The sequence below is a fragment of the Hyposmocoma kahamanoa genome, unplaced genomic scaffold (assembly GCF_003589595.1).
Source record: "Hyposmocoma kahamanoa isolate Upper Pololo Valley unplaced genomic scaffold, ASM358959v1 100021, whole genome shotgun sequence".
In the NCBI taxonomy this organism is placed as follows: Eukaryota; Metazoa; Arthropoda; class Insecta; order Lepidoptera; family Cosmopterigidae; genus Hyposmocoma; species Hyposmocoma kahamanoa.
The window spans coordinates 15,493,913-15,512,269 of record NW_020653200.1 but is presented as its reverse complement, the minus strand read 5'-3'; the positions used below and the strand labels follow the sequence as shown (position 1 = coordinate 15,512,269).

At 34.0% G+C, this 18,357-nt stretch overlaps 1 protein-coding gene across 4 annotated transcripts in view; it reads left to right on the top strand.

Moving 5' to 3' along the window:
• The window catches only part of LOC113238201 (fibroblast growth factor receptor homolog 1-like), a 49,125-nt gene that overhangs the window by 17,607 nt on the left and 13,161 nt on the right, over window positions 1-18,357 (top strand). For all 4 annotated transcript variants that reach the window (XM_026475021.1, XM_026475230.1, XM_026475105.1 and 1 more), the window contains exon 2: window positions 6,611-6,755. In XM_026475021.1, coding sequence (XP_026330806.1) covers window positions 6,653-6,755 — 103 coding nt within the window. In that variant the 5' untranslated portion in view covers window positions 6,611-6,652. The remainder of the gene's footprint in view (window positions 1-6,610; window positions 6,756-18,357) is intronic.

Below are 18,357 nucleotides of genomic sequence, written 5' to 3'. Positions count from 1 at the left end.
CGTTTGGCCCTGACTGTATTGAAAATATATAGCTACAGCTTTGATTGTATCAGCAAAATAATTGAATATAATATGTCAAAAAGCTATCAAGATTCGTCATCATATTTTTATTTTATGTAAATTTTATTAAACATTGTAGGTCCAAGTGCTGTTGCATTGTACCTTGATGAAATCAGTTGGAAGGATTTCGTCCAGAACATATACACTCAGAACAGAACAAATATTTCTATTTTTATTTCATAACTCGATTGATAGCGTATATGGGTTACGGTTTTGCAGAAAGCACCGACAGACAGAAACCAGCAACTGTAAACTATCGAGACCCGTTTAGATTTATTTATTTTGAATGAACTAACTAAACGAATTACATTATTGTTAGTGGAAATTATGAAAGTTCTGTTCTCGCTGGCTGGCACACTTTAACTGTGATTAAATAGAATCATTTGTAAAGAATAATTATTTCCTTCAAAACTTCATTCATTCAAAACGTCATTTATTCAAAATATTTTACAACAGCGCTACATAGATTATCCATTGAAGCTGACACAGAACGTGCTAAAATATATTACTGCGAATGCAAACGAGGCATAAAGTACACAATCTACAGAAATAGCGTGCTATTCGTTTAAGATTTGACCGTACGCATCAAGATGTAATGCTTATAACTTGAGCTGATCCCTGGCAAAAATATCTATTGTTGGCATTATAAGGGCGTGAAATATTGCACCGTCAAAAACGTGTAAAAAGTAGGTATATACAGCCAAGAATATCAATCATTTTCACCTGGATTTTTTAATCACAAGCGGCATAAGGATGAATTTAAATCTTAAGTGTCAAGCTTGACATGGTCTTGACCCTGTACACCAAAAGCGCAAATAACTCAACAGCAGCTATAAGATACCTACCGCTGCCAGACAAAATAATAAATATACATACACACACAGAAAATATGTACTTGCGGTCTACCTTTAATGACGTATAGGGTTTACAAAAGTATTTCAACCGTCTTATAAGTCAATTTAATTATAATGTACATAATATTCGTATAATTGTAATAGTATATTATTGCAGAGGCCGGGAAGTAAGGGATTGCTGGATGAGCATGAGTTACAAGGACGAGCACCATTGAGGCCATGTATTAATACGAGTCAAGCAATCCCTGTTCCTGCCGAAGCTTATGTGGGAGACTCAAGAGAAGAAGATATATATTATATAGAAAAAAAAAATGTTAATTAAAAGTAATATTTGCAGTTTTTCTAGTGACATTCAATAATAGTCTTGCTGAACTTCTGATTATCTCACTCACTAGAACTTATTTTCGCGACAAACGTAGAGAAAAGGTCAATAAAATAGAAAAGAATACTAAAGCCATTGACTTATTGTAAGTCAATGACTAAAGCACTTTAATTTATTTTACCGCCTTTTTTTAAAAAAAAAGCGGTACTGGCTTAGGGTACAGGTATTTTTAATTTTCGCAATTACGAACACGTTGCAGTTGGCTGTAAGAGTTATTCTTTTGCCTATTTACATAGTTCATTATTAGTAGGTAAAATTAAAGGTGTAAACATTGACTTACAAATAAATGGACGACGGGTCTAATACAAAAACCACGAAAAAAATGTCCCAAGTCAACCTATTCGAAATTTAAATTGTAGTGTCATCGCAGTATCGCGCTGTCTGTCGAACAAATGAAGACTAAAGCGGAGTGTCGCGCTCTGTATACGATTTTAGCGCCTTACAAGTGCGGACACTTTTTAGCGCGGACCCGACGTCCATATAATTGTAAGTCAATGGGTGTAAACAACAGAAGTTGGATTTTCATACTTACTTTGCAGGCCTTGGCCGGGAAGAAGTCGCATGATCCATAAATGACAAAATTTCCGCGTTCGTTGTTTGAAAATAATGCAAACATTTCCGAGCATGTTCGAGAAATAGCACATTATTGCAGAGGCCGGGAAGTAAGGGATTGCTCGACAAATATGAGTTACAAGGACGAGCACCAGTAAGGCCTTGTATTAATACAAGTCAAGCAATCCCCGTTCCCGCCGAGGCATGTATATAATAAAAGAAATAATAAAAGACTAAAGAGAGGAAGATGTATAATAGAAAAAGTAAAAAAATACCTATTAACTAACGTTAAAATTTATACAATACAATTGCTAAAAGAAAATGTTATTCTTTTTCCAGGCACATTAATAGTAGTCTGCTGGACTTCTGACGATAAGTTTGAATTTATCTATTACTGTATTTTCGTCATTGCTCTTCTCACTAGTACTCATCTTCGGGGCCAAAATGCAAAGACGACAAAACAAAAGAATACCAAAACACTTTAGTCTAAATGTCATTTTCTTTTTTTTTAAGAAGTGGTACAGGTAGGTATTTTTAATTCTCGTAGTTATGAACACTAGGAAATTGACTGTATGAGTTTTTCTTTTGCCTGTTTACATAGTTCATTATTAGAAGGTAGATTTAAAAGTTTAGAGAAGACGACAGTAATGGATTTTCATACTTACTTTGCAGGCGTTGGCCGGGAAGAAGTCGCATAGTCCATAAATGACAAACTTTCCGTGTTCGTTTTTTGAAAGTAATGCAAACATTTCCGAGCATGTTTGAGGAATAATTATTACAATTTAGTGTAATTTAACTCAATTACCTACGTTAAAAGTTTGACGGTATCTGTGAAAATAATAACTTTTATTTTTTTTAAATTTTGTAACAGATATAACATTATCGGATTAGTGTTGTCTTTTTTAGCATAACATTAGTACAAATATAGAGAATACTGCAACGTAATAGCAAGTATCAGTCAACCACTTTGTAGCCCAGGTATTGTTTTACCGTGTGTAAAATACAACTACAAAAACATTGTGTTGGAGTGAAAACGTAGTTTAAGCCGTATAATATAGCTACATAATTATACGGTGAAATATGGTACAATAAAAAAAAAATGATTATGTAGATCAAGACAATCTCAATATACCTACATAATTTATTTCTACTTATTCGTTCAGATAAGCGCACCTTCAGAAGGGTACAGTACCTGGTTTAATGGATATTTAAAAATAACTTTCAAGAGCACTCGCACCCCAAACGTGGGTTAATGTACATTTGAATGTTAACAGACCACCACGTCTTCATATTGTGTTTATAAGATAGTTAAATGAAGGTCAATCTTAGATTATTCCGGGTTATATTTAGCTTTCATATTTATTTAAAGTAAAAACAAAATAAAACATTAAAAAAATATTCGTTACTGTTAATAGACATTTTTCTGTAGACTGCTGTAGGCAGGGTAATAAATAGGCTGTACGTAAAAGGTAACAATAGGCAGTATTGTTCTATAGGGCTAGTTGTTACATATGGCCAGCAATAAAATTTTTTATGTGTTGCTTGATATTTTTTTAGAACCAACCTTTGATCGTCACAGTTCCATTAATTTACCAGGTTGTGTTAATTATTCAAAATTAAAATTTTGAATCAAAATTGCTTCTACTCTACTTATTCATTAAAAGAAATGTAACTTTATTATAAAAAGAGAAAAGTTACAAGTCTTTTCTGAGTTGAGCTTTGTCTACGCCGCCATTCCTGGCGCTAGGTACAAGGTGCGCGGGTGCTTGGCAGGAAGTTTACCGCGCACGTGCACGCGCTTCCTCGCACAGGATGTTTTAAAATCCAACCGTGAATTCTGCCACAATGGGTCCAACGAACTGCAATCAATCGACGCGAATAATTGTTGTCGATTAGTATACAATTGCGGTTAGTACTGCGGCGTATGAACATAGTCCTCAATAAATTTAATGGATTGATGTGTTTTAATGACAGTATTTACAAATTAAATTTTCAATTACATTATGGTTTCAGTATTTTAAATACTGTGTCCCGTACCCTAGGGCCGCCTTCAAATTAAACGTTTGAAGAAGCGCTGCAGTGTAGTCTGTAGCGCTTGAATAATTTTTGTGCGGCGAAGCAAAGCGGTGAGAACGCGTCACGACATTGACGCTGCAACTGTTCTTCTAAATGTTGAATGAAAATTAGTAGAGGCGCGGAAGAACCTTATTATTATTATTATTCTATAAGCGTCTAATGTGAAGGCGCCCTTGGGGCTGAAAAACAACACGATATTTAAGGATTCTAAAGTACTAGATGTGACAGTTGGTACAAAAGTTTTACAACATGTTTGACCCCCAACAGTGATTTATAGTATGCAAATATTTGAATTACAGTCTAAGCACAGCTTGCGGTTGTATCATCGTGAAATTGTTTATTGTTTTCAATAATTTTTGCGGTCAATTTGCGATAATGATATACTTATGTACGTGCGGTCTTATATTGTATACCCTGTGACTAAAAAATTCTTTTAAAGAATGAATTACTGATCGATTTATATACATTATTGTGTATCGTAGATTTTTATTAGTATCACAAACACTTATGTTACAATTGCTACTCTAAAGTCAGTACATCATAATGCAACATATTATATCATATAACCGTTATAAACGTTCTATAACAAATAAATGATATACGTGCATATATTGCACTGTGAAAGAATATATTATATAACATCCTGTACTTTCCCATAAAACTATGTTTACTAATATTCTGTATAAAAAGCCGCTGCACACGCCATCTGGTCTTAGCACCATACCCATGTTATTTAATTAGTGTTTGTTGTAATAACAAAATATCTAGTAATCGGCCTTTTGTCTTTAAGGATTGGTGTACTTTTTCTTTATTCATTTACTTATATGCATTTTAATTAAATGTCTGTTTAATATGAGAGAAAATCAATAAAACTGCCAAGTCGTTAAGGCCTTCTAGTACGTATTTATTTATAGTAAATACCTATACTTCGACGGCCCCACTCTGCTACATATAAATCAACCCAAAAGGATTGTTGAAAGGACGAATCCAAACGGAGTGCTGCAGTACAATAAAAAAGTAATTTAACCCTCTGCGGGTTGATGTATCCATTTTTAAATATGTCAGCCAGGTTAACCCCTCGCTGGCATGATATACGACCTGAAGGCACGTGTTATATGATCTAATGAAAACCAACATTAAACAGAACTTAACCGTAAAATGTTACATCTGAGCTCCGATACTCATATTTTTACCAGATTAGAAAGTTTTCTGTACTAGTTGTATATGTTATATGTATCGAAGAAGTCTTTAAAACTAATGAACAATTCCCAATTTAGTGGTGTTTATTTTAACGACTGTTTTAGTTTACACAAAGGCTGCAACATAATTGTGAGTATAGTATTTAAATTTAATTATTTCCGAATTTTATCAAAATCATCAGAGTTAATTGCCAACGATATGTGATACCAGAACAAGTCGTCCCCTTTCATTAACTCATGATGTTAACCAGTGAATCAAAACCTGAGTTATTTTATATGCTTGTTTATTTTAATGTTTAATTTTATACCGTGCCAACGACCGCTCGACTTCAATGTGCTGGAAGCAACGAAAGTTAAAATTACATTTCAGATCACACGATCTGCATCAAGTACCTACCTACAAAAAACTTATTATTTAATCTCCATATTTCATTTTTATGGCTATCAAATGCCAAACCTGTTAATCTATCGAAACACCTTTCATACTTCCTAATTGATAAAGAAGTTCAGAAGGGTTCTCTTACGCCGCCTGCTTCTCTACTTCACGCCTCATTCATAACTGGTGAGTACAGCAGCTTTCGGATCGCTCGATGGTGTTTCACCCAATGTGCACAGCCCGGCTAGGTCTTCTTTTGCTGCGCGGTTTCCATCGAAGGGTATATATGCAGTACATGCGATAACGATATTTATATTATATATATCACTATCATAACTCTATAGTGAATGGTTAATGAATACTTTGATAAAAATAAATTCCGATAAATAAGTTTTTTTACTATCACGTTTTGCACTTTATGTCTCATCTCATGATAGACGGGCTTGATATGACGATTGAGAGAGTTCCAATGTTAAATTTATCTTGTCCGGGTAAAAGGGATATTGACGTTTATTACTTTTCACGCACCCTGTATTTTAGAAGTTACAGCGTTGAACGAACGAGTTGCATTATGTATTGAATTTTATTGCTAAGTTTATAAGTAGGTTTATTTTTGGTAGGTTTGCAGATGTTGCGTTCCAAAAATGTATTTTCATTTCGATATTTGCTGTCCTAAATGTTTTTTTCCATATAAATATCTGTGATGTGAGTTGCCGTCTAATGTTTTTTTCAGGTCAGCAATAATTTTGTTATAAATTCTGCGCGTCAATTAAGATAATGTATCGCCAGTTAGCATTAGTATAACGACCAGGATTATTTTAAAAGCAAAACATTCGAAATTTAGAATATCTTAAAAATCATATATCATTGTAATATTCTGTTTCTCTTTTACTTTTCTTTATGTTAATTGGATATGTATTTTGGAATGAAGAATACGAAAATTTACTTGTTTATATTCGCTAGTTACAACAATGTTGCACAATCGTGTTTGTACAGAACCTGTAAAATATAAACTATACGACAAGATATAAAATAAGCAGAATTTTTGTTTGTAAAATGGATATGCGTATGCGATAAGCTTCATGTGGTTAATAAAACCAAATTGTTTCAGAACTTAATGGATCCCAACAAGAAAAGTTGACTTGCTGGAAATATGAGAGCTTTTGCTATTGCATTTAGCCGCAAAATGCCGAACGGAGTCGTTTTTTTGCTTCTGGCCACGGTTGCTTTCGTTTCTGCCAAGGAAATTACCTTAGGTAAGTAGCAAATATACATACAGTATATAATTTACAATTATTATTGTTTCTATTATAAAGTTTGTTAACTCGAGGTGCTCTCACTTAGATATCTCCACTATTTGTACTAAGTGCTATACAAATAGTCGATATTTCAGTGAGGGCTCCTACTGTATTAGTTATAATATGAAGTTTATATAAACAATGTTTTACTACCATGATATTACTTTTTTGTGAAATTAAGTCAGAGCCGTGGTTGTTTGACAGTTGGATTTCACCCGGAGAATGTATGCCCTATGCTTCACGGGCCACCAAAAAAAAGTCAGAAAAGACAATTCATTTTTCTGAACAAAATCTCAAATTAAATGTTAAATTTCATGATCTTCCTTTTATTTAAGATGCTATTATTTAGAAGAAAACAATCCATATGATTGAGGCTTTCGAACAGTATAGTAAAATTACAGGTGTTTTTTTTTCACATTGGCGGGTTCGATTGCCGGTTCAGACAGGCGATTATTTAAAAACTTTGTATGCAGTTCGAATTGTTTTTAAAATCAAGATGAAGTTTTGTTTCAGTACAATTTTCTGTCTATGGTATCTAAGGTACTTTCCCTCCGTGTGGCATAGCCGTGAGACAGCGCCTTCGAACTAGGCCGAGTGCTAGTCTTTATTCCAGTTGCCGCACCTGTGTATGTAATATGTTTGAAACATAAATTTCCGCTATTAGATTACTAAAACCGACATTTTTAATAAGGTATTAAAATGACGGAACAATACTTTTTGAAATTCATTTTACAATATAACTCCAAACGGAATACGCCTTAGAATATAAAGTAACTTCGAAATTGTACACGACATAAGTATTATTCTTGGTAATCGGAAATTATTTCCTTTGCTCTATACTCATTACGAACTATATGGATATATTGCGTAGATTTTTCGAAACACTGCCTTTCAAACACTAACCGCAATAAGCTTTCAAATTGGAGTTGTAAAATCAGAAAGCTTCAAATTTTTCAGATTTAAACTTTAAATAATTAGGTTTAAACCGAAAATTCACGTAGAGCAGCCAAAGGGAGTAACTATTAAACACATTTGTTTAGGGTTTCCATATCGTAATTTTTGGAGGTATCTACCTAATGAGCACAATGTTAATAAATCTCAAATTTACACACATAATAAAATATGACGAGGAAAAGGTTATTACTTCACGGGGACAAATCGATTGAGTCCTCAACCCTCTCATTTGGTTCTCATTAGGTGCACCGGATGCTTAGACAATTATTTTAATGACCAGCTATTCCAGAGCTCTTTGCTTTCTTTTCACATTCTTATACAATAAGCAACGAGGTCTTCAGTTGTACGTTCTTCTATTGTAACATTTGATATTGTAATCGTGAAACATTCACGATTTTTTCCATTGAAAAGGTTTTCATAAAAGTTCTGATTTTTACCTACCTTACGTAAAAGAATCGTTTCATAACAAATGTTACTATTGCTGCTCAAATCACTTTAAAAATAACTTTTTATCAAAAACTTATTTACACTGATGACATTCTGCGAAACGTTGCATCTATTTGCCAGATATGCGGTCCTAAATAAACACTCGTAAATTCAATAAACGTCGATAAAAAGATTTATAAGTTATGTTTAAGAATCAGATAACAATCCATTTTTTTATTCCTGTCATCGTATAACATCGCATGAAATGCATTTATGCATTAAGTTGCAGTTTACGACGAATTCGCTTTGCGTGGTTTGTTTTCTTAAAAAAGAACTGTAGGTATTTTGTTAGTACTGGGGTAAAAATCTTTACAGAAAAAAGAAATCGAAGCTCTTTACAAACATGCATGATGTTGTATTGAATACTAATAAATGCGACGGAAGTCGGTATCTCTTCTGCAGTGTTGCCATCTTGACGGACGCGAGTGGTAGGCGCGCGCATCCTCTATCAACTTGCAACTCTGAGACGCATACCGCATGGGCAATAAGCGCGATGAGAAAATCGTGATTATTCACAATTTCAAATCGTGACGCCCTTTCACAGCCTTGGAAATATTTACGTATTTATATTCCTCAAACGATTGTCCACTACATATTATTAAAGTGCCCTGATATTAATGTCAAATCTTTACAACCGTGTCTTTCACAGTAAATTACCCTACCGCAGTTGATAGCTTCCCGAAATAATTAAATGAAGAAGTCATTATTGGATATTCTGTATACAAAACCCAAGTTATCGAACGAATTCTATGCGTTGAAGGAGTCACGAAATGTAGTTCCAAAGTGGAGATGATGCTTAAAGTGTCGTAAAAATTTTACAGTCTTCAAGAGAATAAATAGATTTTCGCCGTGTTCCATTTAAGAGTTTTACAATAAAATGTTTACAACTGGAAGGAAATAGATGCTACGTTTCGTAATAGGAATCCGTCTGTATTTGCAATTGAAGATAGTTTTGTTCTAATGTATGATTTTAAAGAGTGCCTAAAGGATAAAATTAGGAAAAGTCTTATCACTCAAGTGTACTAATTTTATTTGTAGCTAGGTCAATGAATTTTAAGAACTTTAATCCATCATCCTTCCGCGAATTAGAAAATCAGTTGCAATTACAGTTATGCGCTGAAACATGGTAGTCGTAGACTTTCGTAATCTGGAATGACTCTCCTAATGTTTTATTATTTTCGCTCCAAATATGTGCACTAACTCTAAGCAGAGTGAAATTTCTCAGTACCGTGCGAAATATCGAATGTGGGCGCAAACTCAATTAATTACCGTTATTTTCTCTACAAACGAAACTACAAATATGGCACAAAAGAATTAATGTTTAAAAATTAGAAAAATATGTGAAATCTTGTTGATACTATTTTTGTTTTACTAGTAAATTGCACTTCTATTGTAAACTAATTCGTACCTAACTTTGATTGTCAGGGTAGTCGTGTGTAGAAGGTAGAGGTAGTTGTAAAATAATTGCTTGCCTGCCATAAAACAAGAAAGAATTTCAAAAGCACCCATGATGTAGTCAGCAGTTGCATACTGCATAGCATTAGCACACAGCTGTTCGTTTAAATTTTCAACCAGCTGTCAATAACTCATTTGAAAGTCATGTACATTTGCTTTCGCACACGTTATACTGTTTTTATTATTGGCTATGCCTTGTACATTTATATATTGGTAATTATAAATTGAAGCTAATTAAAGCATTATTCAACAATATTACCGATATCATACTACAGCCTGGCTAGTGGTACCTAATTTAAATTATAGCTCATATGTAATAATTTTCATTCCGCAACAAGATTTTGTTGTAAATTACTCACAAACTCGTAGATGTATTCGCACTAGTTGCACACACACTTGTGCTGCAGCTGCCCTCTGTAAATATTTGCTATGATACTACAGTTCACTGAGCTCGGTCTATATTTGAGATCGTAGTTTAAGGAAACATCACCGTATTTTGCTTAGAAAAGTATCTAGCAAAATGAGATCGCATCATTACACCGGCAGTCAATCATAAATAAGAAACGTCTCGTAGTGGTATTGTTTAAGTTAAATGAATGTAACCGTTTTTCAATTTAACTTAAACGTTATTGCTCGCCGCCTCCCAAAATGTACATTAGCAAAACAGCAAAACAACGTCAACCCAGGCAAAAGCAAATGACAAATTATTCACTTACCGGTATTTACATGAATCTTCTTTTTCGATGCGGCTGAGATTAAGGCTTCTTTGTGTTTACAGAGGTAGATTTCAAAATTGAATGGCAAGTTTATTGTAAACTGCATAACAATTTTACTGGGCAAGTTTTCGAAGGCACATGGTGTCTCAGTTTTCATTTTACAGTCTGCCGCTATTCTAGGAATAATATTCTACCGTATCTTCATGTATTTTGGGTGCAGGTGCCCAGATGTCGAATGCTCGTCCCTTTCGTTTCCTTTATTTCATTTTGCTGAAATTTCAGCAAGGGATATGATATGCGCGTCGCAATTTGTCGTTTTATTTGGTTGCTGTGCGCATCTGTCAGGATTTATTGGCCTCGGTTCTTTTATTTATTTCAAATGAACTTGGTTTGAATTGTAGTTTTGCACTAATTGGTGCATAGTTTTTAGTGTGTCAGTAGGCAGGTACAAAAACTAAACATAACTTAGCGACAAGTATTCGCACATGACATCTAACATAGTGTTATCTCAAAATTGCTTTAATTTATATTAATATTACTATTAATTTCAAAGCGACATTGTTGTCCTGTCACTTTGAAATTAAATCATACACGAATGACATACAAATATAGCGAAATTTTAGAGATAACGCACACACACTCAACATAGCCCCGCACTAGGGAAACCCTGTGTCGCGAGTGCCATGAACACACACATTGACAACTACAAATTACACCCGAACTCCGAGATAAATAAATGTAGGTCATACAAATATTTCTCCCGGCCTGTAAATCGAACCTAGGACCACTGCGCGGCAGTCCGGCATGGTAACCGTTCGGCAACAGAGGCCTAGTATTTATGTGGTCTGTGACGGAGTAGTTTAATAAGTAATTAATATATCTCAAAAATTGCGTTATAGATAAAATATAATATAACGCAATTTTTGAGATAATTCTACGTTAGTTGTCAAGTGCGAATATGTTTATAGTGTCTTTCGAAACAGGATTTTTTTGTTTATATACTATATTCGTTTATTGACTAATAATAGATGGACAAATAAACAAAACAGGTTTATAACGTTAGCAAATGTTGTGTTCTGATTTATACAGTCTCTTCTGCGATATCCATAGCTATTATTTACTCGTTATGTAAAACTTTAGTTTTTTAAGAATTCACAATTTCTTTTTAATATTCTAATTCTAAATATTAAAATTCCAAATAAAAATATTTCAACATTGCGAATACTCGAATTGTTCTACGAAAATTGAAATTTCACAAAGCCGTGAATTCTCACAAGAAAAGTTATTCGACCACAGATGGCAACTTTACGGGGAACCCTTGTTTTTACAGCAAACCGTTTGGATAGTGTTACTGCCTGGTTTGTCTTACTACGACAACATACAGATTGTAACAGAATGACTTTCCATTGGATAGATTTGTTGCTAGTTTCCTAAAATATATAACTAATCAAGGCAAAAGTAGAGACATCCTTTCAATTACCTACGCATTAACTAGTGTTTAGCACCTTTTCTAAAAATTTTAACAATAATAAAATAAAACAGAAGACTATTCAAGCCGTACCATTTTCAAGATAATATACTCGAAGAATAAATATAAAATAAAGACAGATGACAATCATTTGGAAGTAAAATCTTGAAAGAACATGCTACTGAGTAAATATTTATACACAGGCGTCATGCTCAGTCACCTTGAACCTTACGTTAATGGATGGAACCAAACAGGGAGGGAAAGTGTGTGAAAACATTGAAGTCAATTAGCTCAAAATAACCGATATTTACAAACATCATTTCACAACGAAAATGTAATTATTCGATCCGTTATACAGTCAGAAATGTTGAAAATAGTTATTTAGAATTCGGTGAATTGTTCATCCACCAGTCCACTGGATATTTGCTTCTCAGCTTGTCCCATCCATGTGCTGCCAGTAGCTTTTCGCACTCTATCGTTTATCGGTTCTTTCCCCGTCAGTAATGGGCTCTTCGACAAATATGGCCAGCATACTGCCACTCCAGCTTGCTTATTCTACTATATATTCTATATATATATATATATATATACAATGACACTATACTACACTAATACAATGACATATACATCAAACAGTATTTTATAAAGTTAAAATAAGTTTTTCCAAATACCGCTAATTCATTGCTTAGCGTTGTGAAAAAATTCTTAAAATAAAGAAAAACACTAATATAAACTTAAATTATTTATTAATTATGATTGGCCTGTGAATTATTATTTAGACAATTTTTTTGCACTGGTGTTCAAAATTATAATACTCCTTAACACAGTAAAAGTTTGTTCTTGTGAACTGGGTTTGTTTATTTTTTTTGTTACAATTTGAACCAACATAAGTTGTCTTAAGAGGAGAGCTGTCTAACTAAGTGTTTGTCGGTTTATGTACCATAACAAAGTATATCTCAGGAACTCAAGTGTCAAAATTATTATAATTTTATGCAGTAGCAGCTCATGTCCACGTTAACCTTAGACAAGGAAGGTGACACTACAGAGATACTTAACACCAACATTATTTAATGTTTACTAATCTCTTCAAACGGCAAAGAACAGTTTTCACTGAATTTTCTTGACGTTCGTTGTGTTTGTGATCCATTGTCCGTCTAGATTCTAGATTATAGTTTGAAAACATTCATATGCAATATAATGTGTAACAAATTGCTATCCAATCTAATTAATTGTATAAATTGGAAACAGGGCTTTGGAACTTACTTTTTCTTTAATTTATGAATTATAAGAATACATAGATTTAAAAATTAAAACATATACTTTGCGTATTTATCATAGTTAGCAATCCCATAACATCTGCTCAAAAATGAATTACTTAAGTGAATACTACTTCGACGTAGTCTGCGCGACGTCTGGCTGGCGAGGTCAATTGATTCAACGTGATTCCTAGACGGTAGGTACTAAACCCAAAACGACTTAGGTAGATATAAATTGAAGGGTATTTTAGGTGATTGTGCTTTTTGTTATAGCCCAAAAAAGTTTGAGTCTTGTGCATGTATGGCGGTTTCATCGGTGAAACCATCACTTTCATTGACGATAAGTTAATGGATTTATTTTTTATTTTTTTTACTCGCACTAGCATGCTTTATTCGCATTTAGGTTCTTGAAGTGACCCAAACTAGGCAGCATATCTATTAGGCATTTCGTAATGTTTATTCAAATAATAGATATTACGTTTGACTGTAAAAAAAATTCCACAGGGGCATGGTTTCAAAATTTATACCAAATGTCGTATTATCTTGGAAAATTTGCATAAAAAGTCTTTTGTATGGTAATTTACGTGATGGTGTACCTGTGAATTTTGAAAATATACAAATATAAGGAGAAACTAACAAACAAGAATTACAGTTTATAAGTCGTCTCTACGGGATGTTGAGTTCCATAAAATATCCAAAATAGAATGAAAGTGTGAATGTCAACTTAATGAAAAAAAATAATAAAGAGCAGACATGTCTACTAAAGAAAGATCATAATGAGTCACGTGCAAAATATCCGAGATGGTCGGGAGTGCTGAACAAACGGAAATACCTAATCTTTGCATTAGTTTATCACTATTCACACTTAACACGTGTGTCTTACTTAGCTGTTAGTCCCTGTGACGGGAATGTGTGTGGAAATTATTATAAAGGATCCGGTATTTGATTGGCAAAGTCATTGCAATTCAGGACTGAAATTACTGCGTCTATTGCTGCTTATATGAAATACCTGCAGATGTGTATTTCTGTTTACATTGATGAAAGCGCGATTTGCCTTTAAGATTTTATTGTGTTCCAGTAAATTAAGTTCGCAGGTAGATAACGTGGCTCATAATATTGTAATACAAAGTACTTAAAGTAAATAATAACATGTCACAATATGCTAATTAGTCATGACACAACTCGAATTAATGTTTTGAGTACTGATTTAGTAGAAAATTAATAACTTTTAATTTACACAATCATACGAGTCAAACGACAATAACAAGACTGCATTCCGTTTGCAGAACCGTCTCCATACTCGTCCGCAGAGGTGTTACGTCCCCATTGAATACAAATGACACAGTATTATTCAGTTATTGGAGGCGCAGTTACAGTTATACTGTATTGATTGTGCCCCAAAAGGCAGGGGCGAGGTAGCACCTGTCGTAATAGACCATCGTAAGGCGTTGCAACTAGGCTTTGTTCAAACAAAGTGGCTGACACGGGTAGAGATCGTAAATTAGTATATTATGCGCCTGCTGTGGTGGACCTTATCTCTTCTGACTAGCTTATTACAGCAACACTTTTTATTTTGTGTATTTATCAGATATCCGTTAAATTGTCAATCTCCTCGTAAATAAATTTTAATGTCTTTATGTTTAAAGTTACAAATTTGGATAACATCTAATTGTGCGGAGGTAAATACATATTTACACATATTAGTACAGTATTTAGTGAACGTTCGTTTACGAATGTCATCATTAATACTGCTTAATCAACGTCCACGTAAATTATTACACACAACCCATATTGTTCGATATATCTGCGCGATTGACGAAAATCCGTTGTCGGTGCTTGCTCACGCTTAGCAGGAACCGTGACTGGTCGATGCCTGTTTATTATATTTATAAAATCTCTATTTTCTGTCGACCCATTTATCTATGATAAACATACACGAACCTACTTTTCTCGTAAAGGTTATTAAGAAATATTAACAGTTATACCATAAAAAGAACGCACATGTTCTGTAACGTTCTATAACATTCTGTTTTCTGCTTTCAACGCCTGATATCTTGAACGTAATATATAAGTCAGTGACCTTTCAAGAAAATGTAGGCAAATCTTTGGAAATATAGTTAGGTACAAAGACTGAAGTAAATTTTCAGTGAGAATGAAAAAAAAGAGTTCTTGGTTCCGAATAATAAACGATTATAACCCACGCACACGCTTCTTCTCGTGATCTCGCCTCGGAAGCATTAAGTATTTTGTTTGCCAACGGTAAAAGTAAGAACTTATTTTACTATTGCATAAATAAGAAAATGCACTCAGGCTCAATTACATGAGAACAAAATACTTACGAGTAGGTACATCTATGTGTATATGTATTTTAAGTATGAGGTTGCCAGATGCGTCTTATTAGCGAGGATGGAATTTTGCGTAATATTCGTAACAATTTGTCCTATTCTACTTCAATATCAAAGCAGATAATAATTAATATTATATTACGTTAGGAGACACAGGGCGCTACTCATAATCATAATGAAGTCAGTGTGTGGAAAGTAACCCGATTGTAGAGAGAGTTAATGCACAAATGGTATCTAGTTATCAAAATAATCGTAAAATCATATCAGTCGAGCCGTGATTACGCTCAATGTGTCATAACAGGATGTTTTGTTAGTTTATGATAAATATTTTTTCTTCATATTAAATTTTATAAAAGAAGATATTATTGTGTGTAGCACTTATCTTCTCAATTTATAACATCGTCTGTCGGCTGTTTGCAAATGATAATTATTACCTACTTCATAATTACCAAAGCTCTGGTTTCTTACAAGAATCTGTAGATTTATACGAAATTTTAACATAACTTATTCGGTGCATGTATGTGAACAGAAATAAAAGTGATTTAACATTAACATGCGTTACGTTTAGGTATGTACGAGTACGTTTTGGAAAGCATTATCGGCTTGGCAATAGCGAAAATACATACGTATTCTGTCAAGTTATCTAGAACTGTTTGTTTCTTTGTCCCATATAATAATATAGACATACCAACGTGTCATGTTCTACCCTTGTTTGCATAAAAATATTGGGACTATCTTAACAAATCGAAACTCAAAGAAGCCTAAACCGAATTTCTTCAGATTGCCGTATGCCCGGGAAGTGGTCCCGTGAGTAATGACTTCCTACTTGCCTGTTATTTAGTTAGCCGAACTCGTCGACAGCTAAATTAGCTGCTCCGGAAGTAATTTCGGGAAATACTAAATGGCATAAATTTTTAGCAATTGTTTCCTAGCCGTGGTATTCGGTAATGTGCAACAAGGGCAGTGTCGTTTGTACTAAAGAAATGTGACGAGTATCATGAAATAAGTATAAATTATACATCAAAGTCTTCCTAGTACGGTATTAATATCACTTAGGTAAGCACAGTAGAAATCGACTCATACTTCGTCGAACATTAGTATGCAGAATCAAAAATTGTTTTCAGTACCTTAGAGTCTCTTTACAACAGAATGAATTGTTTAAAAAGTTATTTAGTTCATCTTTGCATTCAAAACGTAACAAAAAATGAGTCAAATTTGGCTAAAACTATAAAACACAGGATAAAGGAAGAAACACGCTACCTACACCGAACAGGAAGCGTCTCGAATCTGTCACAGACTGCGCAGGAGTTGATCTAATGTGACGCGGTCAATTACGCGACGCGTGGATGAGTTTACGCGACTGCCGTGGATGGCAGACAGGCCGACAGACAGAAACGCGATCGTGTTAAACAGGGATAAACGAAGCAATAAAACTATAACGGTACATATCTGCTGGCATTAGGCTCGATTACTTACCATTAGCCGTACAGCAACATTAATGTAACCCAGGATCCACATAGTAAGTAGGTATTTAATAATAATAACACTTTATTTTTTTTCAATAATTATTTATTTTTAGGAAGATTTACAGTGAATTCTTGACAATAAATAAATGTTGAGTTACTGGTGAAAATGCTAATTACAAAACTCCAAAAGAAAAAAATCCATGCATTGTTAATAAGACTTAGCAAATAGGTACGTTAGTACTTATTTAAATTTCAATTACATTAAAATTGCATTCCATTACATTAAATAAAATTACTTAATTTAAACCTTTATATCAGGTGCTATAGCAAGGGACTATTAAATCGGTTCACCAATATGCTGTTCTGGCTACCACACACATGGTGAAGAAAAGACGAGGCCTTCTTTCGCATTATAGCGGGAAAGCGCTTCCGCGAATACTCCTGACGCGCTGCTATGGAGTGGTAGCCCCAAAAGCGTCCGACATTTAATAATTGTGTACCCGTTTGGCGTGCTTTATGTGGGTATTACTTAGTTTCGAGAAGTGTGATCTAATCATCTCATGCCAGTATAAAATAACTTTAGCCATCTTTGAACTGACATTGTTAAAACTTTACCAATGCATATATTTGCATTACGTAATACCTACGTAATAAATCTTTGAACTTCGTTTACCAAACTTCGATCAAGATGTTTTTGGATCGTTTTTTGCACAATAAAATAACAAGTGTAATAATTTTAAATGACTTTTGTAATAGTGATTATCAATTTATTACGTCTCCATTTGTTTACGTGTACGAACCCTTTTAGTATACAGACTAGAGTAAAAATTGAAAAGTTTCTAATGATTTTTGGATTCCCATTAAGAGATGGGACACCTTTGTATGAAAACATTGATACATGTAAATGAAGCGAGAGAGGTTTGTAAGAGTCATGGCGATCGATAGTGTCTGCCCACCCCCAACATTGTTAATGAAATCAATATTACTAGTGTGGTTGGTATGCACAGACGAGTTGATCATCTTATCTGGGTTGGTATGCGATCACCTTCCCTGATTTACTCACACTTCACGAATAGTGAGTTCCGTGAAATCGATTTCCAACAAATCAAACTAATTGAAAGCAACTAAAAGAAACTGGCGCACGCGCACCTCTATAAATAAATCTAAAATGGCGGCCGACCCTTCGTACAGAGCATGTGCAGTAGACAAAAAATATATTAACGCAAGGCAAAAAATGGTTTTCCTTAGATGTCGGCAGAAACCTATGGACATAAAATAAATTTACTTTTTTTCTTTTACTTTAATCTCCAGTGGAGAGCAAATAAGCGCACTTTCAATGACTGGAGACTCTCCAGCCATTGAAAGTGCAATTTTTGTCCATTACAATTACTCTTCGACATCATTTTCTAACGCT